The 27,028-nt window shown below is 46.5% G+C and overlaps 1 protein-coding gene across 4 annotated transcripts in view; it reads right to left on the reverse strand.

Moving 5' to 3' along the window:
- SLC1A2 (solute carrier family 1 member 2) overlaps window positions 1-27,028 on the reverse strand; it is a 145,564-nt gene that overhangs the window by 102,650 nt on the left and 15,886 nt on the right. The window contains exon 1 of one of the 4 annotated variants that reach the window (XM_032358509.1): window positions 8,935-9,271. The exons of the other annotated variants lie outside the window; for them this stretch is intronic. Coding sequence (XP_032214400.1) covers window positions 8,935-8,966 — 32 coding nt within the window. The 5' untranslated portion in view covers window positions 8,967-9,271. Of the gene's footprint in view, window positions 1-8,934; window positions 9,272-27,028 lie in introns of those variants that run through there. 4 annotated transcript variants of the gene reach the window in all.

Below are 27,028 nucleotides of genomic sequence, written 5' to 3' on the forward strand. Positions count from 1 at the left end.
TTATTACAGAAACATAACCTGGTGAGAGCTGACTGATACAGGGCCTGTCACTCCTGGGGGACCTTTCTGACTGACTCTGTCATGGGAGACCCAGGCTATCTACCTTCCAAATGGTACTTGTCTGAGGGCAAAATCGTACAGCATAGCCTGGGTCTCCTTGAACTGGGAGATGATTATTTACTTTTTTCTCTTCCTCTGTAGCTCACAGGGCCTTGTGCAGGGCCAAGAGACAGTTGAAAGCACTAGTCACACAGTGGCCAGGTGACCTCGGGGAAAATCCCTTCCCCTCATCTGGAGCTGCCCCCTTCATTGCAAAATCTGACCCTGAGAACCATGCTCCATTCCCGGCACTCGCCCTCTGATTCACCGAGGACCACCGCCAACTTCATTTTCTCCATCCCCTACTTGATCCATCAGCCTCGAGAACAAGCGAAGTCCAGGCCCAAACTCTCAAGGGAAAGTCTGTCTCATCCACTTTGCAAATGGCTCATTTCTTTTCTCCTACTCCCATGTCAGAAGCGAGAGTTGCCCTCCCCCTTCCCTCGGTCCATGACATTTATTGTGTGTGCACCACGTGCTATCAGGCGTCAGGCTGGACCGTCCTCATGGTCTGTCACAGCATTTCCCACGCCCGGGTCACTCACAGAGGCCACACAGTTATTTTTGCCATATCTGAATGCCATCTCGGCTATCCGTTACTTACTAGTGCTTAACACTAACCAATCCTTTGTCCTTAAACGTGTGCATCCCTAGAGGAATTTCTGCATTACTTGAATCCATGGAAAACCAGTAGCACCGACACCTAGAAGGGGGCGTCATGAAAATGCCCATGACCAAGAACACGTTCAATGACTTTTAACTAGGTCTGCTTGCTGAGTCTTCTGCCACCTGCCCCCTCTCTGTTTAAAAGGGAGGTTGAGGAGCGCCTGGGTGGCTCAGTCGGTTAAGCATCCAACTCTCAATCTCAGCTCAGCTCAGGTCTTGATCTCAGGGTCGTGGGTTCAAGCCCCGCACTGGGCTCCACACTAAGCATGCTGTGTACACACACACACACACACACACACAAATTTAAAGGGAAGTTGAAAGGTTTGGGGTCAGCAGCAAAACACAGCAGCACCTGTTTAAGCCTTGTCTTAATCAAAAAGGTTTAAAGAATTCAAAAAGGAAATGACCCTCTCACCATATGATGTGACATCCCTGAATTTGCCATCAGTGCTCCTCTAGTCATCTCCTGTGCCCCCTGAAATCATCTCTCATTTCATGGAGCACCCAGCTCACACCTGTGGTGAGGCTCTATCGTCTGCCTGGATCCTGACCACATGGGGCTCAGTTACCGAGAGCACAGATCTTCTAGCCGGCCAGGCATGGGTTTGAGTCCTGCTGCACCATGCCCTCGCTGGGCCTCTCTGGCAAAGTCAGCAAACCTCAGCCCTCGGTTTTCAGAGGATTGGTCTCATTCCCTCACCCTCCCTGTTGTACGACTACAGTGGCCGATGGCTACTGAGTCACAATCTACATCTTCGGAGCAAACACAGCCGCCTGGTCTCCTGAGAAGCTGGATTTGAACCTGTGACCTTGTTTCTCTTAGTCCCAGCAAATCAGAGAATATGGCAACGATGCCTAGAAATCTTTGCAAAGGAAGACTCCGTGACCTCACTTGAGGGTTTTCGGAGAGGCACCATTTCAATGACGCCGGAGGCATCACTTCTGTAGTTTCCATTCTTTACCGAATTGTCAGAAGTCCGTGAGCTCCCTTAATGTGCCCAACTTCCTGCTAATGAAAGGACGCTTAAGCAAGTATCCCCTGGGAGATGCCAATGCAGAGTCTCAGGCCCCACTCTGTGAGGAAGGTGCCCTTAGTGGCTCCATTCTACAGATGAAGAAACTGAGGCCTAGAGGATTTCAGAAACTTGCCTGAGTTCATTAGCACCTGGGAGCTGGGGATGAAAGCCCAGGCAGTCTGGCTGGAGCACCCGGACTCTGCCTAGGACGTCTCCCCGCCTTACAGCGCGGTCAGAGATTCAGGCCTGCGGGGTCTAGAAGCACCGGGACCCATCGAAGCAGCACCTAGGCTGTGTCCGGGGCTTGGCGAAGGCCTCCTCGCATGCACAGTGGCTGGCACAGAGCGCAGGGCAACACGAAGCGCCTCCAGTCACAGAATGAGGGAAAGGGCGTCCCGGGACCAGAGAACAAAATGCTGGCCACCTCCCGCCTTGTCCCTCCTGCAGCTGTCCTTCTGCACTCTTTTCTCCTTGAATCCCTTCTTTCAGCCCTCGAGGCCCAGGGCCAAGGACTGCCATTTCCATAACAGCCCCTTCTCAGTTGGGCAGACCCAGCAGGGGGGCCAGTCACAAGGACCTGGACCAGACTGTGCCACACGACAAATCCCAGGGACCCAGCATGGGGACAGGAAGCAGCTGGTCTGGGGCAGGCATGAGGCCAGCCTGTGGGTGAGGGCAACAAGCCCGAAAAACCAGGGACAGAGAAGCAAAAGCAAAGGTTGGAGGTACAAGGGGAAACTAAGCAGAAGAAAAGTGAAAACACCAGAAACTGAGTAGATTGGAAATAGATAAGAGGACAGGAGGCTCAGCTGTATCAAGGTAGGGGGGCTGTGGGTGATCCCATCGGCTATGCGGGGGGCTGTAGGGCCAAAACAGCATGGGTAGAGGGTACACTGGTCTGGGGACTGGGCCAGTTGCCCACTGCTCAAATGTGCAGAGCACCAGGTCCGTGAACAAATACTGAGAAGCTGCGTCCCAGAATCATGTGAACTAGGAGCCACAGAAATCAGATCATGGGATTAATAATAGCTAAAGTTTACTGAGCATTAACTCTAAGCCAGGCACTTTGCTAAGTGCTTTACACAGATGATCTTATTTAACCCCCCACAGAAACCCTCTGAGGCCCCTTGAGGCCGAGGGCCTACTAAGCAAGAATCTGGGTTCCAAAGCCAGGCTGGGTTTGAATCCCAACTGCTCTATATCTTAGCTCTGTGATCTCGGGCAAGCTACTTAAACTTTCTGCTTCTCAGTTTCCTCATCTGTAAAATGGGATCATGCAAATAGTTATGTCACACAGATGTGATGAGGATTAAATAGAACAAGAGGGGTAACATTTACAGTGGTGACTCACAGAATGTTTAAGCCTCGGTCAGCTTAACGGTAATAATTACTAACATTAGCCCTTTTAGAGATAATAATAATAATAATGATAAAGCACAGAGAGCTAAGTAAATTTTTAAGTGTGGGGATGGGAATTAAGCCCAGCCAGTCCTTCTAGAGAAGCTGGGTGCAAAATTCACCTGCCTCACTGCCTTGTGTGAATTCAGAGGAACAAGGTGAAGGCAGGATGCCACCAGGGGAATGTAGAACAAAAGGGGCAGAAAAGCAGAGGACAGAAAGGGCATCTGGATGCAACAAGCACACAGTCAGGAGGCCCTGGAGACTGAACTTGCATGTGGTTCTGGCAGCCCAGATTCAACATCCCTACCATGGAAACAGGTTTTCTAGATGGGACATGAAGACTGTGTTCCCAAACCCCAGGGCACTGCTGCAAACTCATCACTGTGGTCAGAGCCATGCCTGAGGAGTGATATCAGGAGGTCACTGGACCCGGACTTGGGGTGGGGTTCCCGAGGATGCAGCCGTGGTAACAGCTAAGAGATGCTCAGTGATCACTCTGTGCAAGGCATTGCTCTAGGTAGGTTGTGCCTTAACTCACTTAATCTTCACCCACACCCTAAGAAATCAATTCTAGATCATTCCCATTTTGTAGGTGAGCACATCAAGGCACATAGAGGTCAAGTAACATTCACAAGGTCACAGAGCAAGCAGGTAAGTCTCAGAGCCAGGAATGGAACTCGGGTCCTCTGGCTCTGGAGACTATATTCTTAACCTCCAGGATCTATAATACCCAGCCAGGCTAGTCTCAGAAATGAGCCGATAATTTCTTAGGACTTGAAGTTTCCATTTTTGTCACTGGATCCCCAGCCTGGACACCAAAGTATATGCAGAACAGTCAACTAAAAGGCTAGGAAGGGAGAAACTATCAGATGATCCCAAATTGAGAGGCGTGTTACAAAATAACCAATCAGTCCTCTTCAAAAATGTCAAGGTCATGAGAGACAAGGAAAGACCTAAGCAACTGTCACTGGGGAGGAGAAGAGAACTGAGTGCATTGTGGGACCCTGAATTGGATCCCAGAACAGAGAGAGGACCTTAGTGGGAAAACTAGGAAAATCCAAAATAGTTCTATGCTAACTGTATTGGAGCAGAGTTAATTTCTCGATTTTAACCAATGTTCTGTGGTTGTGTGAAATGTGACCATTACAGAAAGCCAAGAGAGGGGCGCCTGGGAACTTTCTGTCTTACTTCTGCAATTCTTCTTTTAAGTCTAAAATTATCTTAAAAATTTTTTTTAATTCAGTGTTGAAAAAACAAACTAAACTTTCAAATGACGGGAGGATCAAAACCACTGACATTCTCAGTTTAGAAACTAACACATTGATCTTTATAATTATATTATTTCCACCTATTTATGCAAATAAGTATTCATCTTGATTCGGCATCAGCTCTGTTTTAAATTGTGAATAACAACAGCCACCCAAAAAGCTGGCAGCACTTCGATTTCGGAGCCTGGGTCTGCTTCAGAAGAACAGATTACTTCCATGTGCTTGAAGATGTGATTCTATTGTCTTTCTCTAGGACTCAAATCCTCAGCGATGCTATTCTACAAATTTATTCGACCCCCACACGTCGAGGGCCGCTGGCCAGGAAAGGCTTGGATCACTTGGAAGCTGAAGGAACTACTTTGCAGGCAGGGGTGAGCTTCCAGAAACGTGGCAGGTTTGGCACACATGGGCCAACTGGCAGGCCAGAGAGACGTAAGGGTCTTCATGAGGGTCATAAGGGCTGGCAGCCAACAGGGTAAAGGAGAAACAAAGGCATGGTTCCCGCCAGCTATGTGCAGCAAGGCGGTAAACATTCTGCCTGCATTAGCTCATTTAATCCTCTCCACACTACCGACCAGATGCTCTCCATCCGTGGCTCCATTTGATCAATATCAAAGGGGCGTGGTTACAGCTCTGTATGCAAATGAGGCAGCTGTGGCCCAGAAAGGTGGCCTAATCAAAAGGCTAAGTAGCCACACCAGAATGTAAGCCTAGATCTTCTAGATGGGCGAAGCCCAGGCTCCCTCCATTCTTCCTGCATCCAAGGAATGCTGGTTTAAAAAAAAAAAAAAAAAAATGCATAGTTCAAAAAAAAAAAAAATCATCCAGCAGCTAAGACGACATGAACCTCCTCTCAGGGACCCCTGAAAAGTAACCCTCAAAGACAGGTTAGAGCGGGCATATTCATGCAGGTTTTGCCCCATCCCACTGTTCGTGCCTGTCACGTTTATCAAATCCAGATCATCTAGACCCCGGACAAGCAGAGTAGTTTCTGCTTGTTGGTTGGTCTGTTTTGTTTTGTTTGTTCTGCTTGTTTTCTTTGATTTTTTGACCTCGGTCATCTATTTTGGAGATCTACATGATCTAAATTATCTAGGAAACTGCAAACATCCCTTCCCTTTATTCCAAGGTGGGCTTTTCTTTAAGAAACCCGGGTTCCCGGGGCGCCTGGGTGGCTCAGTGGTTTAAGCCGCTGCCTTCGGCTCAGGTCATGATCTCAGGGTGTTGGGATCGAGTCCCGCATCGGGCTCTCTGCTCAGCGGGGAGCCTGCTTCCCTCTGTCTCTCTCTGTCTGCCTCTCCATCTACTTGTGATTTCTCTCTGTCAAATAAATAAATAAATAAAATCTTTAAAAAAAAAAAAAAAGAAACCCTGGTTCCCTCCTGCACTGTTAGTGGGAATGCAAGCTGGTGCAGCCACTCTGGAAAACAGCATGGAGGCTCCTCAAAAAGTTGAAAACAGAGCTACCCTACAACCCAGCAATCATACTACTGGGCATTTACCCCGAAGATACAAATGTAGTGATCCAAAGGGGTCCGTGCACCCGAATATTTATAGCAACAATGTCCACAATAGCCAAACTATGGAAAGAATCTAGATGTCCATCAACAGATGAATGGACAAAGAAGATGTGGTATATATATACAACAGAATACTATGCAGCCATCAAAAGAAATGAAATCTTGCCATTTGCAATGACGTGGATGGAACTAGAGGGTATTATGCTAAGCAAAATAAGTCAATCAGAGAAAGACAATTATCATATGAGCTCACTGATGTGAGGAATGTGAGAAACAAGACAGAGGATCATAAGGGAAGGGAGGGAAAAATGAAACAACATGAAACCAGAGAGGGAGACAAACTGTAAGAGACTTAATCTCAGGAAACAAACTGAGGGTTGCTGGGGGTGTGGGATCAGATAGGGTGGCTGGGCAGTAGACATTGGAGAGGTATGTGCTATGGTGAGGGCTGTGAATTGTATAAAACAGATGAGTCACAGATCTGTACCCCTGAAACAAATTATACATTATATGTTAATTTTAAAAAAAAAAGAAGAAGAAGAAAAGAAACCCAGTTCCCAGGCTGTTTCACGACATGGGTATTTCTAAATGAAAACACCTGTGCAGGGGCGCATGAAACCAGCATTGCAATTGGAAGTTCCCTTAGTCATTTCAGCCAGAAGAACAAAGCCACACGGAACCAGGCAAACTCCCCTCCATCCAACCCAAGTCCACTGATTTCACACTTGGAAATATAATCAGTAATACCCCTGCCTCCAATCCCCAAAACACATTCCAGTCCTGGTTTAGGATTTCACAGTCTGGAAGGAAAAAGCAATACGTGAATTTAGGAAAGGACAGATTCCCCAGATCCTAAGACGCGGGCTCAAGGGGAAGGGACCTGATGCCTTTGCATAGTATTACTTCAGGGACTGATTATCCTGAAACGCTGTTTGGATGATGACACGCAGGACACTCGGGGGGCACTGCCTCCGGGGAAGACCGCAGTCTTAAAGCAGCTCTCTGCCACCTATCACACATCTTCGCCCCAAAACAGAGGAAAGGCCACAAAATGAGGACATTAATGCTGACGGAGCCGAAGAGGTTTAAGGTTGTCAGACACCCAGCAGGGTTTGGGAAAAATCTTTCTCTCCAAAACAGCTCCCCTTTCCCACTTGGCGTGGGCCACGTGTGTCTTTATGAGCAGCTCTTAACAGTCCACTTCTTTTCCATGAAGTTTAATCGCTTAGCATAAAACAAGAAGCTCTCAAATGTGTTTGAGAAGAGCGGGGGCTGGGGGTGGAGGACAAAAGGGGTCTTTCCCCGTAACAGAATCTCTTGATGGGACTGAGAAATGGCATGTTTTAGATTTACGGCTCCCCAAACCCACAAGAGTGTGAAAGGCAAACGTGTGTCCAACAATGCACACAACCTGTGGTTCTCTTCAATACTATTCTGTGCAAAGTCAGGTCTGAGGGGCACATTTACAAGTTGCTCTTGGGAAGGGTGCATAGCCAGCCTGGCTTATTGCAGCTGTGGAAGGAGCAGGGGAGGATGGAGGGAGAAATCCATAGCCCCATTCTTTGTGGATTAAGTGTATTAGGATCTGTGACACAGAGCACAGCCCAGTGCACAGAAGGCGCCATAGAAATGTTAGCTTTTGGGGTGCCTGGGTGGCTCAGTGGGTTAAAGCCTCTGCCTTCGGCTCAGGTCATGATCTCAGGGTCCTGGGATCTAGCCCGCATAGGGCTCTCTGCTCGGCAAGGAGCCTGCTTCCCCCCCCTCTCTCTGCCTGCCTCTCTGACTACTTGTGATCTCTCCCTCTCTATGTCAAATAAATTAATAAAATCTTAAAAAAAGAAATGTCAGCTCTTGTTACAGCTGCTGCTATTATTACTAACACTGTGATTACAGCTGCCCAGATTCACAAAACTAGTCAAAGCTTCTGCCACATTTAGGAATTTCCTCTGAAATAAACAATGCAGGTTTGTTTTTGTTTTTTGTTTTGGGTTTTTTTTTTTTTTTTTTTTTAAAGAAGGCAGACATGGAATCCTAGATGAGCAAACTCCCACCCACAAAGAGCAAACTCCCACCCACAAAGAGCTTGTGACATGTACCTTGGTAGAGACCACCTAACAATTTGGGAGCTTAGAAGCCTTCACTTTAGGCTTGAGAAGGTGCCAAAGACTTTCCTGGAGAGCCAGTCCAGAGAGAGACATTTGATCGCATTTTCCAATGAGAAGCATATGTTCAGGGTACATACACTTCCTCCACCCATGTATGGATGGAAACAATGCTGAGTACATTCTGTCCCAAGAACTTACTCATGCTTACCCTGCAAGGCTTAACTTTTTAATTTAAATCCCAGAATCCTGCCATAAAACCAGCCAGCTGAAAGGTTGCTCTGAGAGCGACTTCTGGGCAATCTATTCATCGCGTGGCAGTCCCCAATAGCTAAAACAAATGTTCCCTGTAGTGCACACATCCATAGAGTTGGTAAAAAGCTGTGTGTTTTCTTTCGCCTTTCCATGATCATCACGAGGGACATCAAATAGATTCCACTGAAGCACGATAGCAAAAGACTTCACTTGCATGCTTACTTTGGGTTCAGGTTCATTACCTTGTTAAGGAGACATCTGACTTCTGCAGGCAATCTTTAAAAGGTCACATCTGCAATGACTCACATATTTTCATAACCCATCGAATGTTATCATTTAATCCCTTGGCCAGGTTTCAAAAAACTCAAGTGCTCATGGGTTTGATAAGACAACCAGCACGAGTCAGGTCCCCAAACTCTTAGACAGAGGACAGGTGACGCCAACTCGGCTCCATAAAATGGGACACCCTCCTTGAAACAAGAAAGACCTCGGTTCCCTGGAGAGCCCAGCTGCACCTAAGACTTCCACAGAAAGGAGACCGATTTTTGCTTCGCCTTTGAAAAACCACCCCGGGTTTTGGCCCTGGGGCTCATCTGTAAGCACTAACCTTCTCTGGATCTGGTCCGCAGGCCTCTTCATGGATACATACGTGAGCGTTATTCTAGGTGACCTCCTGTTAAAGAGTTTTATTTTAAATCCCAGCTAATCTTTGCAGCTCCCTGGACTGGTCTGATCTCTTGACACATCCTAGTTCAGGTCTATACCAAGCGGTGAACACAGTGGGAACAAGCCTGGTGTCTGTCTCCCTCTTTCCCTTTCCTCCAGTCAATTCTGTTGCATCATTAACCTTTTCTTTCTCCTCTGCATCAACAGCAGCATAGATGAGCCAAAAGGAAAAGTAAAAAATAAAGGACAGAGCCCTATGAGCCGATGGCTCTCCCGACAGCAGCGGTGTTAAGGCAATTTAGAGACCTGGCCGGCGGGATGAGCCCGCGCCTGCGCACACAGCGCCTCGCTGTTTGTTTGAGTGCCTCTGGGTATTTTTAGAGTCTGCAGGGAGACGTTAAGCGGCACGGGGTGGCTGGTATGCTACTAATGACACCCTGAGCTTCCAGAAGCGGGCTTCACAGCAACCGCGGAAGCCGAGGTGATGAAAAGCAACACTTGTCTTTAAAATCACACAGACGTCGGGGTGTAGGTGGAAAAGACAAGAAAAAAAGTCGTGGATAAAAGCCGGGATTCAGCACAGCAGAGCGCAGGTGTAAGGCACCTAATTACGAGAGACGTCGGAGTTTGTAGAAGTCCTGTATTTCCTTTCCTTTTCCCTTCTTCTCTCCCTCCCTCCCTTCCTTTCCCCTCTTTTCTTGGCTTGTCTTCCAAGCATCCCACTGAGGACACCCTCCCCCCTTTTGTTGGCTCTGCAGAGGTGAACGCAGGGATCCAGATCTGGCCAGACAACCCATGGCCAGCCCAGGAATGGGGGTGCGACTCCAGCAACATCCAGCTCAAGAGATGCTTCCCTGGGCCTTTTCCTGGAAGCAGCAGAAATGAGGCACTTGTTATCGCTGGGGTCATTACCTGAGAGGATGCTGTAAGCCTCGGGCTGCCAGACACGTTGGTGCCTGAAACAAAAGATGCCCAAGAAGGCCCAGCCAAGAGATGGGAAGAGGAAACAGCATTTCAATAGCAGCATGTGAGCCCCGGATCCTGCTCTGTCTGTGACCACTGACTCCCTAGAAATCCCAGGGACCTGAGCCAATAAAGTTTCCCCCGTCTTTCCCTTTGAGGAAAGCCCCCCAAAGAATCTTAATACAGAGAGAGCTCTAAATGTAATTTTTTAAAAAAACACCAGAGGAATGTTGAAGTAGAAGCCATAGCCTCTCCAGTCATGCCCACCCTATTGTTGAAGCAGACACCAGCCCCTCAGCAGAGGCCCCCAAACTCTCCTCATTTGCCTCAGAAAGCAGATGGGAAATTCCAAGACAAGCCTCCCTTGGGCTTCAGGAAGATAAAGTGTAACATTCATTCCTCAAAAATGTCACATGGCACCTTTTAAATTCTTATCTTTCCCAAAAAAGCAGAACGGTTTGCATGGTCGTCAACAGCGTGCAAGCACTGACCCCACATAATCCCCTCCCCCCACCGAGTGATGTTGATGCTGACAAACCTACGAACATGGTATAGTCCACTGCCTTGCACAAAGCAGCCAACACACAGTTGTTAAACTTTTGCTCACACAATCTGATTAAAGACTCTCAACTACTTTGTGAAGCAAGAACTAAAACGTGCCCATTTTACAGATGAAGATACTGCGGCTCAGAAAGACTGAATAACTCATGTGAGATCACACAGCAACTCAAAAGGAAAGTCAGGCTTCAGACTCAGCTCTCTATAGCTGCAAAGTCACCCACTGGGAATGGGCCCCTTCCATGGAGTCGTCTGTTGCTTGACAGACCTTTACCTCCATTTACCTCACACTGTGTTTTCCCTCCTGGCCTGTCAGTCTCTCTGTATTTCCATGTCTGCAAAGTTCCTGTTCAACCTGTTCTGTTGTCTTCCTGATCCTCATGTGTTCGATTTTCCGTCATCCCACTGGGTGATTCTTCAAGAGGGGTGAGAAGAGGCAACCGGGGGCGCCTGGGTGGCTCAGTGGGTTAAGCCGCTGCCTTCGGCTCAGGTCATGATCTCAGGGTCCTGGGATCGAGTCCCGCATCGGGCTCTCTGCTCAGCAGGGAGCCTGCTTCCTCTTCTCTCTCTCTGCCTGCCTCTCTTCCTACCTGTGATCTCTCTCTGTCAAATAAATAAATAAAATCTTTTAAAAAAAAAAAAAAAAAAAAAAAAGAGGCAACCGGACCAGCTACGTCTTGGTTTCGTTAACCTTTGCTGGAATCATGAATCCATTTGTCGGGAAGAAGATGTCCTATAATTCCAAAAGCCCCAAATCATAAGTCTTCCCGTTTCTCTTAAAAAGCAGAAGAGGGGGGCGCCTGGGTGGCTCAGTGGGTTAAGCCACTGCCTTCGGCTCAGGTCATGATCTCAGGGTCCTGGGATCGAGTCCCGCATCGGGCTCTCTGCTCAGCAGGGAGCCTATTCCTCCTCTCTCTCTCTCTGCCTGCCTCTCTGCCTACTTGTGATCTCCCTCTGTCAAATAAATAAATAAAATCTTAAAAAAAAAAAAAAGGCAGAAGAGGAATGACTGGCTTATCACATGCTTCAGACACTTATGGTGAGCATTTCCAGCTCTCTGGAAGTGAAAAGAACTTAGATGGTCCATTTAAACCTGATTCTGAAATCTGATTCTACTTTCTGCACCTAAACATGACAAAAGTTAAAATCCTCCAGCCACCTAAAGAAATTATCAAATGTATATGAAAAAAAAAAGTATATACAAAGATGTACAAGACAGTGTGGCTTATGACAATAAAACGTCAGAAGTAACCTAAATGCCCAGCAAGAAGGGATTGGTGTCAATGTCTGGTGTAACTATGATTTCAAAACACGCAAGCCAATGAAGTCATGAGAGTTATATCAAAAAAGAATATAGTGGGAAAAAGAAAAAGAAAACCTGACATAATCCTCAATGGAAAGCGCAGACTTGAAAATGTAGATATCGACCAAAATAACAAATTGCACAGATTGAAAGGACATAAACTAAAACGAGAGCCAGAATGAGATGATGAGTGATTTTACTTTTTGTTTAGATTTTTGCCTTGTGCCTTCTGGACAGAAAGGTGTTTGTTGTTTGTTTTGCTTTGAGCAACGTTATTTTTCTAACCTGTGTTATGAAAGAGAGCAGACTGAAGAAAAAGATGACAAGGATTAAGGAGATAATGTCACTGGGGTCATCGGAGAAAAGGAACCTGTGAACTGGGGGAGGGAGCCCAGACTCGAGTCAACTGCTTGGGTCTGGATTCAGGCCCTGCGGCTCGCAGGCTACATACATGAGCTAGTTACTTAACTTCCTGTGCCTCACTTTCCCATCTAGAACAGGAGTGATAATAATCCTACCTCCCTCTTGGGGTCATTCTAAATGTCACATGAACATATATGAAGCATTTAAAACAATGCCTGGCGTAGGGTATGTTCTGTACACATTGTTGCTCTCTTAATGGTACAAACCACTTAAAAGTAAACACCCTATCTTACTCCTTTCTAACACCTATCAAAGGGCCTGATGCAGAGACTGTGCTTGATCAATATCTGTTGAATGTGCCCAGTTGGATTCCAGAGGGCAGTGCTAGTGTTTTGAGGCGTGGCCCGCATGATACCATCTCACTAGTGACATCTCCCTCTAGACCAGACCCATGGAGCTTCTTAGGGCTGAAGGGAAGGCAGCTGTCCAGTGGCATGTTTGGAGCACTGACAGTCAACGGGAAAAGGGACCACTGACAGGCACCTGGGTGGCTCAGTTGGTTGGGCATCTGTCTTGGACTCAGGTCATGATCCCATGGTCTTAGGATCGAATCCCACATTGGGCTCCCTGCTCAGCAGGGAGTCTGATTCTCCCTCTAGCCCTCTACCCTGCTTGTGCTCTCTCTTTCTCTCTCATGCTCTCTCTCTCTCAAATGAATAAATAAGATCTTTTTAAAAAGGGGGGGAAGACCTTTGAGAAACTGTATTGTCACAACCCAATAAAGTTTAGTAATAACCCATCATCTTCCTCCACTGTCCCACTCAGGACTTATCTGGTTGCTTTAAAGAAAAAATGCACTCACACGAGACAAAAAAGGAGAACATGGTATTGTCAGGTACACAAATCTCATGGGATCCAAGAACAAGACATAAAAAACTAATAGAAGCTCTCTTGTTAAATGCAGTTTGGACCAGTGGTTGGATGACTGTTGAGCTGGGAATGATTCTTTGAAACAATAGAGTCATACCAGAAATATTTTAACAGAAATGTATTAAAACCTTTATTTGCCAAACTCTGGATGACCTCAGACCCCACGTGGGATATGATTTTTCTCATCCATGTGGCTTTTTTCCTGGTTTGTCCGAATTCTGATCTCATCCTTAGGATCCTGTGAGTTTTAGAAAAGTCATGTATAGATAAGTGAGTAGGCCCTTCCTCCTTCTCGAATAAGGAGGACCAACCCAGAGGCCATCTGCACAGCATCGGGGCATAACTCGAAATGACAACATGTGTTGCATCCAAGAATCCTGAGTCTCCGACAGTTTCAGCTTCGGGCGCAGTGGACTAGAGAACCCACATTCTTCACTGAAGCTAGCTTGCCTGCTGAGTTAGATGCATACTGGCCACTGTGACCCATTCCTCACTGTCCCAACTTCTGGATGTTCAGATTTACCAACTTTAGGGGAGAAAAACACCATCCCAGAAGTCAGGCCATTTATCTACTGGTGCTGCTGGAAAATTATACAAAGAACTGAGGACTTGAGCCACAGAATTGGGGGGAATGTAAAAGGATTTTTAAAACCTAATCACCTCTGAGGGTTTTGAAGGGGCGGGGGGTGGGAGGTTGGGGGAACCAGGAACCAGGTGGTGGGTATTGGAGAGGGCACGATTGCATGGAGCACTGGATGTGGTGCAAAAATAATGAATACTGTTACGCTGAAAAAATAAAAATAAAAATAGAAGTAGATCAAAGGCCATAAAAAAAAAACCTAATCAGCAACCTCATATTTTACATATGAAACAAGGAAAAAAGGCCTAGAGAGGTCAAGGTGATATGCCACGGCCAGGAAGCCCCCAGCTACAGAGTCTCAGGACAACATGGCTTTCCCTACGCTAATGAGAGCCGAACAGATAGCCATCTGCTTACAGAGAGGCACTTGGTTAAATTTCCTGGAAATACGTGGTTTATACAAGGATAAACTGAAGAAGTGTGATAATAAAAATTTAGCCACATACTGAAGGACTGACAAGTCATACCATATATGGGCCTCAGAGGAAACTAATGAGAGTGAAATAGAAATATGCAGAAATGAAAGCTTTTCCCTTCACCCCTTTCTAACTTATAACTTAGGCCAGTAAATCTCCCAGCTCAGGCCATCCCTGCCCTCCCCTGTATAAATTAGGAAGAAGACAACTTGTTCAACAGACGGAAGTGGACTCACACTCAAGGGCCTACAATATGACAGATGTGTCACAGAGTGGTTCTCATTTCATCCTCATGACAGCCTTGTTGGGAAAATACGACGGTCTCTCTTTCCTCAGATAAGCCCATTGAGGCTCAGAGAGGTTAGGCATCTCCCCCAAGGCCACACAGCTAGTCTGTTGGGTTCTAAAGCCCACAGTTTTCGAAGCGGTATGCCTCCCATTCTTCCCAGGCAGAGGACTGTGCAGAGGAGGATAACTGGCAGTGAAATGGTCTTTTCCCAACACCTTAAAGATCCACTGGCTAACAGATACAGGAAAAAATGTTCATCATCATTAGCTATCAAGGAAATCCAAATTGAAACCACATTGAGATACCACCTTATACCAGTTAGAATGGCAAAGATCAACAAGGCAAGAAACAAAAGATGTTAGAGAGGATGTGGAGAAAGGGGAACCCTCCACACTGGTGGTGGGAATGCAAGTTGGAGTAGCCACTTTGGAAAACACTGTAAAGATTCCTCAAAAAATTAAAAATAGAGCTTCCCTATGACCCTGCAATTTCACCATATTTACCCCAAAGATACTGATGTCATGAAAAGAAGGGCCATCTGCACCCCAATGTTCATAGCAGCAATGGCCACAACAGCCAAACTGTGGAAAGAGCTGAGATGCCCTTCAAAGGACGAATGGATCAAGAAGATATGACCCATATATACAATGGAGTATGATGCCTCCATCAGAAAGGATGAATACCCAACTTTTGTATCAACATGGATGGGACTGGAGGAGATTATGCTGAGTGAAATAAGTCAAGCAGAGAGAGTCAATTACCATATGGTTTCACTTACTTGTGGAGCATAAGGAATAACACAGAGGACATTAGGAGAAAGAAAGTAAAAGTAAAGGAGGGGGGGGAATCAGAAAGGGAGACAAACCAGAAGAGATTGTGGACTCTGAGAAGCAAACTGAGGGTTTAGAGGAGAGGGGGGTGAGGAATGGGTGAGCCTGGTGGTGGGTATTAAGGAGGGCACAGATTGCGTGGAGTACTGGGTGTTATACGTAAACAATGAATCTTGGAACACTACATCAAAAACTAATGATGTATTATATGGTGACTAACATAACACAATTTTCAAAAAGATGCTAAAAAAAAAAAAAAAGGAAAAAAAAAAAGATCCATTGTTGGGGACCTGTAAGTTATCTTGGAAGGCCAGTTCCACAGGAAGTAGGCCAGCCCACCTGCTTTCCTGACTGGCTCTTCCGCCGGGTGTGTTCCTTCAAAGACACAGAGCTTGGTTTCATTCCTGTCTGGTTCCCTGGATTCTTCTTAGCATCTTCTAACCAGACTTCTATAATCTTTTATTTTTTTTAAATCGTTACCGTAGAGGAATTTATCTCATCAGAATTTGAAGAATTTAGCCAGAGAAGACAGAAAGGAAGCCGTAGAAGCACCTGTGAAAACTTTCTCTGGGCCTTCATTATGCTCCTGGCTACATTTCTCTCACACCACCAGGCTTTTCTCTCCATGGAATACACCAGCCATCTTGCCTCCTCTCACGCCTCACTTGTTCACTGTCTCAGAAGAGCAACTGTCTCCAGGCACCTGGGTGGCTCAGTGGGTTAATCCTCTGCCTTCGGCTCAGGTCATGATCTCAGGGTCCTGGGATCGAGCCCCACATCGGGCTCTCTGCTTCCTCCTCTCTGCCGGTGTCTCTGCCTACTTGTCATCTCTGTCTGTCAAATAAATAAATAAAATCTTAAAAAAAAAAAAAAGAGCAACTGTCTCTTTTAAAACATATCCATTTTCTAGATATTTTCAGACGAGTGGACGCCCTCAGCCACCACTGCCACGAGATTCAGGGATGTTCGTGTCAACTAAATCTCAACACAAAAGCGAAGACGGGCAGATGGTATTACTTGGATGGCAGCTTCAAGCATTTTCTTGTAGAAGAAAGCAAAAGACAATCACTGCTTACCCGTGAAAATGAAAATAAAACCAGCTTTAAATGGCTGTGTTTTGAATATCCTAATAGATTTCAGGAGATCTGGCTACATCGGAGAAATATTGATACATGACTTCGAGATCAATCATTTTATCACAACAGCGAACTGAGCTTGCTGTGCCAGGAGCAGCTCCACACACTTTCTGTGAATTTATCCTCAAAACCACCCCTCAGAGATTTGGTTCTATTATTTTTTTTTTTAAAGATTTTATTTATTTGCCAGAGAGCACACAAGCAGGGGGGAGCAGCAGGCAGAAGGAGAGACAGACTCCCACTAAGCAAGGAGCTCGATTCGGGACTCGATCCCAGGATCCTGGAATCATGACCTGAGTGGAAGGCAGATGCTTAACCGACAGAGCCACCCAGGTGTCCTGATTTAATTCTATTCCTAAACCCATTTTATATATGTGGAAACTGAGGTTCAGAAAGGTTCAGTAAGTTGTCTTAAAATTACTTTCTGAGAAGCTTATTCACGATTAACATGCTGTGCTTATTTTTTTCTTTCAAGATTTTATTTATTTATTTAACAGAGAGAGATCGAAAGTAGGCAGAGAGGCAGGCAGAGAGAGAGGAGGAAGCAGGCTCCCTGCTGAGCAAAGAGCCCAATGCAGGGCTTGATCGCAGGACCCTGATATCATGACCTGAGCCGAAGGCAGAGGCTTAATCCACTGAGCCACCCAGGCGCCCTGTGCTTCTTATTTTAAAATAAAAATGAGGTTAGCCATGTATATCTCCATAAATTTCAAACATACACTTTCTGACTTTCTCCTCTTTCAGTGGCCTCCCCCATTCTCTCACAGAACTGCTCTATGAACCTGTTCCTGGTCAACCAGTCGCCATAGACGGCTGTCTTCATCTGTGGGCAGGATTATCTGAGCAGGAATGGGTCAAACCTTTCTGGGAATGAAAGAAAGCGCCAGTTTAAGCCTCCTGCTTCTGGGAAAATGACTCGGCCACCCAGCCTTTTACATAACCTGAAAAAAAAAAAAAATGCCAGAAGAATAGGCTCTTTTTCTGCGGAAGAGGATCCCAGGCAAACGGCTGGCTCATCCCGGTCTTTCCCCGTGGGCAGGATGAGGAGGCAAGCAGCCCCCGCACTCCCAGCGCTGTGACCGCTTTTGCTGTGAGAGCCCTGTTACCTTCCCCTGGAGGACGGGTGTGTTTACTGATGATGTCCTCAACAAAGATCCTTAATAATTCACCCCGATAGCTGACAGCAGAGCGTTTGGCTGTCGTGGCACCAACCAATAGACCTTATTTGTTTAAAAAAATAAAAAAGTGTCAAAAATGTGGCTATTTTTTCACGAATGTTAAATTCCTGACAGCAACAGTCTATATGTGAGTGAGAGGTGAATGGGCGGATAAAAAATAGCTTTAAAATGCCGTCTCGAAGTCATTAACTATCAGGACAAGAAAATAGGGGACGCCGAGTACATTTCTTGGCTTCACACCGCACCCTTCTGGAAGGAGGAGGAAGTGAACTATGACATCACCTCTCTTCTCAATTTGCTATATTCTGAAAAAAATTCTGAAACCTCTATTCTCAATTTGCTCTATTCTGATTCCTATCAAAAATCCATCCAGAAAAGCATTTTCCCCCACTTGAACTTTTTTTTTTTCTCTTAACATATGCACTCCCCCCTCAATCTTCATCACAACCTTATGAGGCCAGAATTACCCCCAATTTACAGATGAGGAAGCTGGGTCTTTAGAGACCATGGCCAAGTCAAAGCCTAGGAAAGGTGCAGGTAGAATCTGGTATACCCAAGTGAACTTGATTCCAAAATGTGTATTGTCCCTCATACCAACCCTGCAGGAAAGGGAAAAAAACAGAATCCAGTTGGAGGGTGGGGTTTACTCAGAATTTATTTCAGGAAAATGCACCTTAAAAATTTTTCACTCGGGGCACCTGGGAGGCTCAGGTGGGTTGAGCCTCTGCCTTCGGCTCAGGTCATGATCCCAGGGTCCTGGGATAGAGCCCCACATCGGGCTCTCTGCTGGGTGGGGAGCCTGCGTCCCCCTCTCTGTCTGCCTGCCTCTCTGCCTACTGTGGTCTCTCTCTTTCTCTCTCTCTCTGTCAAATAAACAAACAAAATATTTAAAAAATTTTTTTCACTATAAAAAATATTTAAAATCTCTTTCATCATGTAGCTAAAGAACAGGAGGGAGAAAGGTGAGTTTTATCAGTTTCCTGCTTTCATCTCATAATGGAGATAAGAGCCAGACACAACAACAAACTCCTCCGCTTCACTCTGAATCATCCTGGATATGTTTTTACAGAAAGGCAACATTCCCCCACCGGCCCCCCCGGGCTGTGAGCTCTTTGAACACAGAGGCCAAACCTTCTTCACCTTTGTTTTGGGAGGCTCAGAAAAAACTGTGGTGGAATCAATGAAAAAAAAAAAAAATCAAGAAGAGAACGAAACACTTGAAAGCAGTATCTCTTTACCTTTGTTTTGCATATTCAAAAATTCCAAGCAAACATGACTTGTGACACTGAAACTTGTGACACTGGGTGAATTACCCACTCCCCCCCCACCCCCAGCGCCCAGCAGTGCGGCACCGGGGCAGGAGGAGCTGTCCCCAATCCAGGCTCCCAAATTTCCAAATTCTCATCCCAAAGCACCACTGAGGGTATGGGTCTGGACTGAGCCTGTCACCTGTCTGGGCTTCACTTTGCTCTCTGTAAAATGAGTATTTTTTTAAATGAAATGTGGAAGTACTAGGGTTTAAAGTTGGGGGTGGTGATTTGTACATTTTTTTAAATTCTTGGGAGGAGTTATTCGTTTTATTTTATTGTGTTATGTCATCACCATACCATACACCATTAGTTTTTGATGTAGCGCTCCATGATTCATGATTTGTGCATTTAAAATGGTCAGCGTGACTTTTAGTAACTGGCTTGGCTGATGTCAGACATGCATTCGTTCCATCACCAGATAGCTTGGGCAGACCTCCAAGCATGTTCCGAGCAAGAAAGAACCAAAACACCACAGTGAGCCTGATTTAAAGCAAAAGCAAAACAAAACACAAAACACTCAAGTAGGTAAAGCTGTGGATTTCAAACATGTTTGACAACAAGCCTCAGAAGGAAAGACGTCTTTATGTTTCTCCTCGTGGTCCGGCACACACACAGGCACACACACACGAACTTGTGGGAAATGAGCCATCTCCTTCCTATAGGCTCCAGACTCTGATGGTTTCCGTTCTCCTCTAGTTCATATTTGGAACTTGACTTTTGTCTAATAAGTCAATTTCTCGGCCCACGAAGTGGTATGGCCTGCCCATGGAGAAGTTGGGCTGACCACCCTTGAACCAGGTGGACGAGTTAGCGAACACATGAAACGTGACACCATAAATGAGGTTGTGCCCTAAGGTTAAGATCCCCCGCGATGAGTTTAAATAACACCAAGATTTAAAGTAAAAGACCTCCTCAGTGATCATTCATATGGATTACATCCCAGCGCAATCATAGTTCAGATAACTTAAAGTAAATAAATTCTATCGTTTAAATGAATTACATTTTTTTTCCCGGGGCTACAAGCAAAATTATTACTGACGAGGCTCACATTCTATTTCCAGGGGACAGTATGGACCCAGTGCAGGGTCAGCAAACCCCTGCCCTTGGGTCCACCCCACCCTGCCATCTGTTTTTGTTAATAAACTCTTGTAGGAATACGTCCTCATACCCTCATTTACCTATTGTTGAACAGCTGCAACAGAGTCTCTGCAGCCTGCAAAGCCTAAAATATTCATCTCTGGGCCTTTGCAGGAGAAGTTTGCTGACCGCTAAGAGAGCAGGGGGCGGTTATCATTGACTAGTCTTTGTACCAGGCCATATGTGTATATTACCATGGCACTGACTTACTGTTCTCGGCCATCCTGCCAGAGGACTTTTCTCACCATATTTTACAAATAAGGCTCTGAGGGCTTCAGTAACTGGCCCAAGGTCGCCCAGCTGGGCAGGAAGAAACAGCTGGGATTTGCACCTGTGCCCTTCTGACAAAAAGCCCGAGCTATCATTTCTACCTTCTGCACATCTCCCCCTACCCCAAACCACGCCTTCCAAGCTAGACACAGTGCTAGACTGTACCTCTGTTCCTGGCAGAACCGGTTGGCCCATGTGACTGCTGGGCAGTCCAGAAAGAGACGGGATGGTGGGGTTGGGGTAGGAGGGAACCAGCCCTCAGGGAATTCAAAGGTTGTTAACTCCTCTTTTTGTTTTAGGAAATGCACCTGCCTTCTACCCCTCATGCAAACAAAGACTGTTCAGATGCTGCTGGACTGACCAAAGCATAAACATCTCAAGCCTCTCTTCTCTTGGGTTTGATACTTTCATTTTTCGATCATAATGACTTAGGGCTTCAAACCTCAGATTTGATGGTCCCAGATATGTAAACAAAGTCACTCTGAAAAAATAAATAAATAAATAAGTGTGGGAAAGACTTGAAAAGTTTCCTGGGGCTGTTGTTAAGTGACAAAGCAAGTGAGCGAATAGTTTGCAGAATGATGCCTCATTTTGGTAAATAAATAAAAATCATTTATAACTGCACTGTTTTGCGCATGTGTGTGTGTGTGTGTGTCTGTGTGTGTCTGTGTGTATGTTAAAGACTATTCTCAAGGGGTGTATAGAACTCTTTTGGGCTGATATATACTTTTAAATTTTTGTTTCAAGGAAAACATATTTCCTGAAAAATTTTTTAAGTTCCCTGGCTTGAAGAAACCACACACATTTTCTAGGTGTTTCATGTGTTTTCTTAGGACCCCGGGGATTTCCACCTAGGAAGGCACAGAGAATGTGAAATCATGCAAGCACAAAGGAAACCTGAGATTAAAGGCTCCTTCGGGAAACCCAGGGACGGCCTCTGGAGGAAAAGTGGGGCTGCAGCGCCCCCCTGCGTCCTGGATGGTGGAAGTCACCAACCGTGGGCAGAGGAATCCTGTCTGTGCGGCTGCTCAGGGTCATCCCGCACCAACTATTAGAAATTTCCAGGACCAGAGTATTTCCGCTTACTGAGGTCGTTGTTCTGCTTGTACTTGCAAGCCTGGCACGTCAGAGAGTTTGAGCTCCCAAGTGCCACCTCTTAGCTGCTCAATAAAGCCCCCCCAAGTTCCCTGAGTCTTCTCCCAGTGGCCATGGCGGGTACTTGGAAAGCCATCTACAAAGGAAACCCCGAGACCTTTACAGGGTCTATCCAGACTTGGCATCCTCGGGATCTCTTTTTCTGGAAGATCTGACAGCAGCGGGATACACATGTGTTCTTGGGGTGGGTGGGCATCCCTAGCATGGACACATTTTGCAGGTTTTTCCTATCTCGAGGCTCAGTTTAAGGTATCTCAAATAAATAAAAGCACAACTGTGCTTGAGTGATAATACATCTTTAAAAAGCAACCATTTCCTGAGCACCTACTTGTTCCAGCACCCAGCCTATGAGACATGACCTTGATTACAGCCCTACAGGTAGATGCTATTCACCTCTACTTTCTAATGGGGACAGATCCTGAGGCTCTGAGGCTAAGTCACTCATCCAGGAAGTAGCTGGTCCTAGATTCAACCATCCTTAGTTCCTTCTTGGTGCCAGGTGCCTTGTACTTCTTTTAGGGCAAGAAGAGAGCAGGGAGCAGAAGACCGAGTCTCATGATCTCTGGAGCGCCAGGCCCCCAGGCTCCACGTGGCTGCCAGACAGTGGCTGTATCTGACCAACTCACAGAAGGCCACCCTTTCACACTTAGTGGAGGACCAGACACTCCAGGAGCATTTGTTAAATCAGTGAATGGCACCACCTTTTACTGTGACTTGAGCTAGGGGTCAATGTGCTGTTCTAGGAGAGCTGTGATTTCTAAAGCTACTTGGGTGGAAGACAGATGCGAGTCCAGCCCCTGATCTTACTGCCACAGGGGTCCCTTTTCTGGTCCTGCAAAGCCAGCCCTTCCCTTCTTTCTGCTCCTTACTCTCTGGGACAGAGACAGCACAAATAATCTCCAAACTGGTATTCATTGTTAAGCTTTTAATCAAATCAGGATTTGGTAACCAAAAAGAAGCATTCAGATAAAATGGAAAGGATATTTTACAAATTTGAAAAAAAAAAAAAGAAAAGTCACCAGCCTCTGACTTTTGAACATTCCCTTTAGAAATCTGTGAACCCTCCCAAACCAAAAATATGAAAATCATATAAATATGAATAAAACATGCATCTTAAAATGGCATGTGGATATTTAAAAGACATTGGAAAGACTTGTTATCTAAAACATTCTGGTCTTGGGGTGTCTGGAGGGCTCAGTTATTTAAGCCTCTGCCCTTGGCTCAGGTCAGGAGCTCAGGGTCCTGGGTTCGAGCCCCGCATTGGGGTTCTGAGCCCCTGCTCAGCAGGGACTGTGCTGCTCCCTCTCCCCCTGCTCCTGCCACTGCCTGTGCTCTCTCTGTCTCTCTCTCAGATGAACAAATAAAATCTTTCAAAAATAAAGTAAGATAAAAAAAAAAAAAAAAGTTCTTGTCTCAAAAGCTAGGAGATAACAGAGACTCTGTTTCATTATTATGTGTTTCTACAGATTTCCTCTTGCTCCCCAGTACCCCTGCCCCACCCCGGCTTTATCCTCCTGAGAACATCTGGAAGGGGGTCCATGACCCTTGAGAGTCCCCTGTAACCATGACCCAGGGCTCTCCGGCCCACCCCATGGAGCCCTTCCTCCCTCAGTCATTTGCAAGATCACCCCCTTTCAATCACCAGCTCCTGCCCCAGCCCCTGAACAAATCCCAAGCAAACCCCAGGGGTCTTATTTGGAGAGGTAAACTCCTCTGTCCTAGATAAGGCCCCCCAGGAACGATCCTTCTAGCCACCACCCAGCTACGCAGTGGTGGACCCCCATTACAACACTGCAATGAAGGCCTGAGGTGCACTCTTGTCCCTTGAACGGGCCCTCGCCCAGGTGTGGGGCATCAGAGACACACAAGCCCGGTCAGGCACTGCTGAGCACTGCCTCATTCCAGCCCCCCACCACGTGCATGCCCTTGGACGCTGGATGTGCCAATCTAGTGGTTTGAGCCCACTTGGGCCAAAGGCTATACATAAGAGTGCGAATAGCTAATTCAACTCTGCCGATTAAAAATAAAAATTCCTGAGCTTCAGTCAAAGAAGCATAAACTTTTTTTTTTTTTTTTAACCTGTAGAAAATGACTGGGTGACTCGGCCGAAAAAGCCAGAACAAGCAAGGTAGGCTGATTTCTCCCTCTTCCCGGAGAGTTCATGTCACTATCACACCTGGACTCCTCTTCCTCTGCTTGAAGGCCTCCGTCCCACCAGCCAAAACAGGACAGGATTCCAGGAAAACTCGGGCCTGGAGATTCGAATCTAGTTCATGGAAGCGACCGGGCCCAATCGGCCCCAGTGCGGTCAGGCATGGTGCGGAGTCCCAGCTCAATTGCACAGCCACTCCGATGGGCGTGACCGGGAAGGTGGGAAGAAGGTGATGCACGGCGGAGCTAAATGTCTCTGTGCCCCATGGAGGACAGAGCTGCAGAGTATGTTGCATCTTGAGCAGAACATCTCTTCCTGGTCGCTACGGTGCACTGCCCACCGGGACCTGTCGTCCTCAGGAGCCCACGGTCTTCGGGTGGTGAACACAGGCTGTGGATAATAGGGACCGAAAGGACCCCAGGGATCCTGGAGACTCAGGAGGAGGCACCCCCAGGGGCCAGAGAGAATGCTCCCCTGCTGATGGCTGTGCCCTCCACGGTGATTCACAGTGACTTCAGGAACATTCCACCATGAACTACCATGAACCATCATGAGCTGTCCTGAGCAGGGAGGGCAGCTCAGGTCCCAGGACAACACCCAGCACACTGTGGGCAGGAGGGGGGCTTGCCCCAAGGGGAACCGGAAGAGGAGCTCTTCCTCTGAGTTCAGACCTCAAGCTGGCACCAGGTGTGAGCTCATCTCTTAGATCTCCTATCAAATGTTTTGGATTCTTTTTCTCTTAAGCACTGAGAATAGTGATTTTTATGGTTATCTTTTTTAAAATCATCATTGCTTCTCGCTGTTCTCAAATCTTTGATAAAGTCTGTCCATTCACAACCCCCGCACATGTGAGAGAGTCTGGGGCATTAAGGGTGGAGAAACTAAGGGAGATTTGGCTTTCCCCCACCTCACCCCTCCACCAAGACTCCAGAGGGAGCAGCACAGTGTTGAGGGGACAACCGTCCCAGGGGTCCCAGACCAGCAAGCCTCTGGGGACCGGAGGTCCAAGGTGCAGGGAAGAACACAGGTAAAGTGGGCAACGTGCCTTAAAAAGCTCACATCGTGGGCAGGGGAAAAAATGAGATAGAATAAATAGATTTCTGGTCTAGAAGCCGGTGGCAGAAGGAGGGCTAAACCCCAGGTCTCCTTAACCTACTTTGACTGTGGGGCTCAGCCTAATGAGGGGGCTGGGCCAAATGTTCTGGGACATTCTGAGTCCACGGTAACAGCAAGTAGAAACACTTTATTATCCTTAACACACCACTGAAGCCCATTGGGCATTCATTTCCAGTACAATTTCACCTGCACTGACCACTCTCACTTTTGAAAGGGATGGAACAAAAATACGGTCTGCATTTGGCCAAAGAAACAGAGCCCAGACTTGAAGGACGACCCATGGTGAGCAGTCCAAAGGAGACTAGCCTACAGCAACCACACATAGCATGAAGTGAAGCCTGATCAAAGAGATACCTGGGGTCTGTGGTTTGTCAGGTAATAAATGGGAAGGCCACCACCCGACTCTAAGAGGTGATGTCAGTTATCTCATCTTCAGAGAGATAAAAAAAATTTTTTTTAAAAAAGCGTAGCCTCCTACTTAGCTCCATGGAGCTGTGAAACCCACAAGAACAGAGTATGTTGCATTTTAGAGAAAGCCCATTCAGAGCCTTGTCGACAGGAAGGAAGGACGCCACACCAGCCCAGTAGAGCCTGCCTGTGCCTGGGTCACTACCCAGTTCGAGGAGAGACTTTGTGAGCATTTATTTGCAACCGGCAAGTTACTTCCAAAATAAAAAGTGTTCAGCCGCAGTCTGTGCCTCCCAGCCCGAAAGAGCAACCCCATTATGCTGACCCCTTAGCATGTCTTCCCCCTCTCTTCTTCCCCTACTCCCTGAATCGCCCTCCTTCCCATCAGCAGAAAGGAAATCAAGAGCTGGCCTTTAACAGACATTTAGCCCACTACAGGCATCTTCCAAGATGGGAAACCAAAGCAAACACTTTTCATTACTCGGACCCAACACCTTGAGCTTGACCTTCCCAGATAATGAAGCCAAATCAGAAGATTCTCTCTGCCTGATTGTTAGGTAGCTGTCACCTGCATAAAACTGGGGTGCAAAATCCAGAGGACCACAACCGGAGGTGGGGAGGGAGCTGAGGTAAGGGGCAGGGCTGGATTTTGAGACGGGAAGGTTGAGGACGTGAGAGGCAACATGGCAATGTCCACACTGGAGAGGATGCCTTTCTCCAGCTGTACGTGGCTTGTCAGAGCAGAAGGGGTATTCAGCTCCTTCCAGGGGAAGTGAAAGGACAAGGCACAAAGGAACAAGCCTACACCCCAGTAAGAAGAGCCCCCCGGCCTTGGTACTTGGAGAAAGCACTTGTTAGAGGAAAGTTAACCCCTTAAGAATGCAGTATGAACTCCACACAGTTAACAGAAAAGGAAATCATGAGAATGTTCTACGCTGTGTGCGAAAGCCCTGAAACAAAAAGAACGGGCTCATTTCCATCTAGGCTGATGTGGCATGTGAACGAGGACTCCCACCCAAGACAGGGGGGAAAATTTTTTTTAACCAAGTGCCAAGAAAAGACATTTCTTTGTCTACACCAGGCTCGGGTGTTTTGCCAGGAATTAAAGTGAACCCAAGAGCCGTTCTGTATTACAACTACAATTAATAGACACTGCGGTGAAATAGACTCAAAAAAGACAAGTGCATTCGGTCATTCGAATCTCCCATCCCTGCTCAGACGCTGCAGCTGGGAGCTATGTGTGGAGAGGATGTGTGTGTACCATCTGACCCAGCGATTCCACCGCCAGCTATCTACCCCGAAGAAATCAGGAGACAGACAGGTTTGCATAGGGTACACACAGGGACGTTTGTAACAGTGTAACTTCTGAAGCACACTAAAGGCTGATGACCAGAGTTTGGCTTCCAAAGTGATGATGATACATCCACAAAACGGAAACTACAGCAGTTAAGTAAATGCATCAATTTACTTATGAACAGATGTTCGTAACACACTGTCAAGTCAAAAATTATTTTATAGGACAGTCTGTACACTGCATTTCCATGTTTATTACAAATGTATTCATGTGCAAATATGCATTTAGTCTGAAATGAAATATACCAACGTGAAAGATACTTATCGCTGGTTAGTAACAGAATAGGTGTTTTGTTTTGTTTTTTTAATCTTGTTTGTGTCTAACCAGTATGGATTTCCTGCATAATGAATACATTTGTTATGGATAAACACTCCACCCTTACCAAGGCACAGAATGGTGCCTTCATATGGCTTACTCCTACCACAAATCATATAGGTTCATCCCTGAAAAATCAGAGTCCCATGAAAATTTAACAGAGATAACATTTTTTTTTAAAAAAGGAAAACACAGAAGGCTTCCTAACTACT

The sequence above is a fragment of the Mustela erminea genome, chromosome 9 (genome assembly GCF_009829155.1).
Source record: "Mustela erminea isolate mMusErm1 chromosome 9, mMusErm1.Pri, whole genome shotgun sequence".
Classification (NCBI taxonomy): Eukaryota; Metazoa; Chordata; class Mammalia; order Carnivora; family Mustelidae; genus Mustela; species Mustela erminea.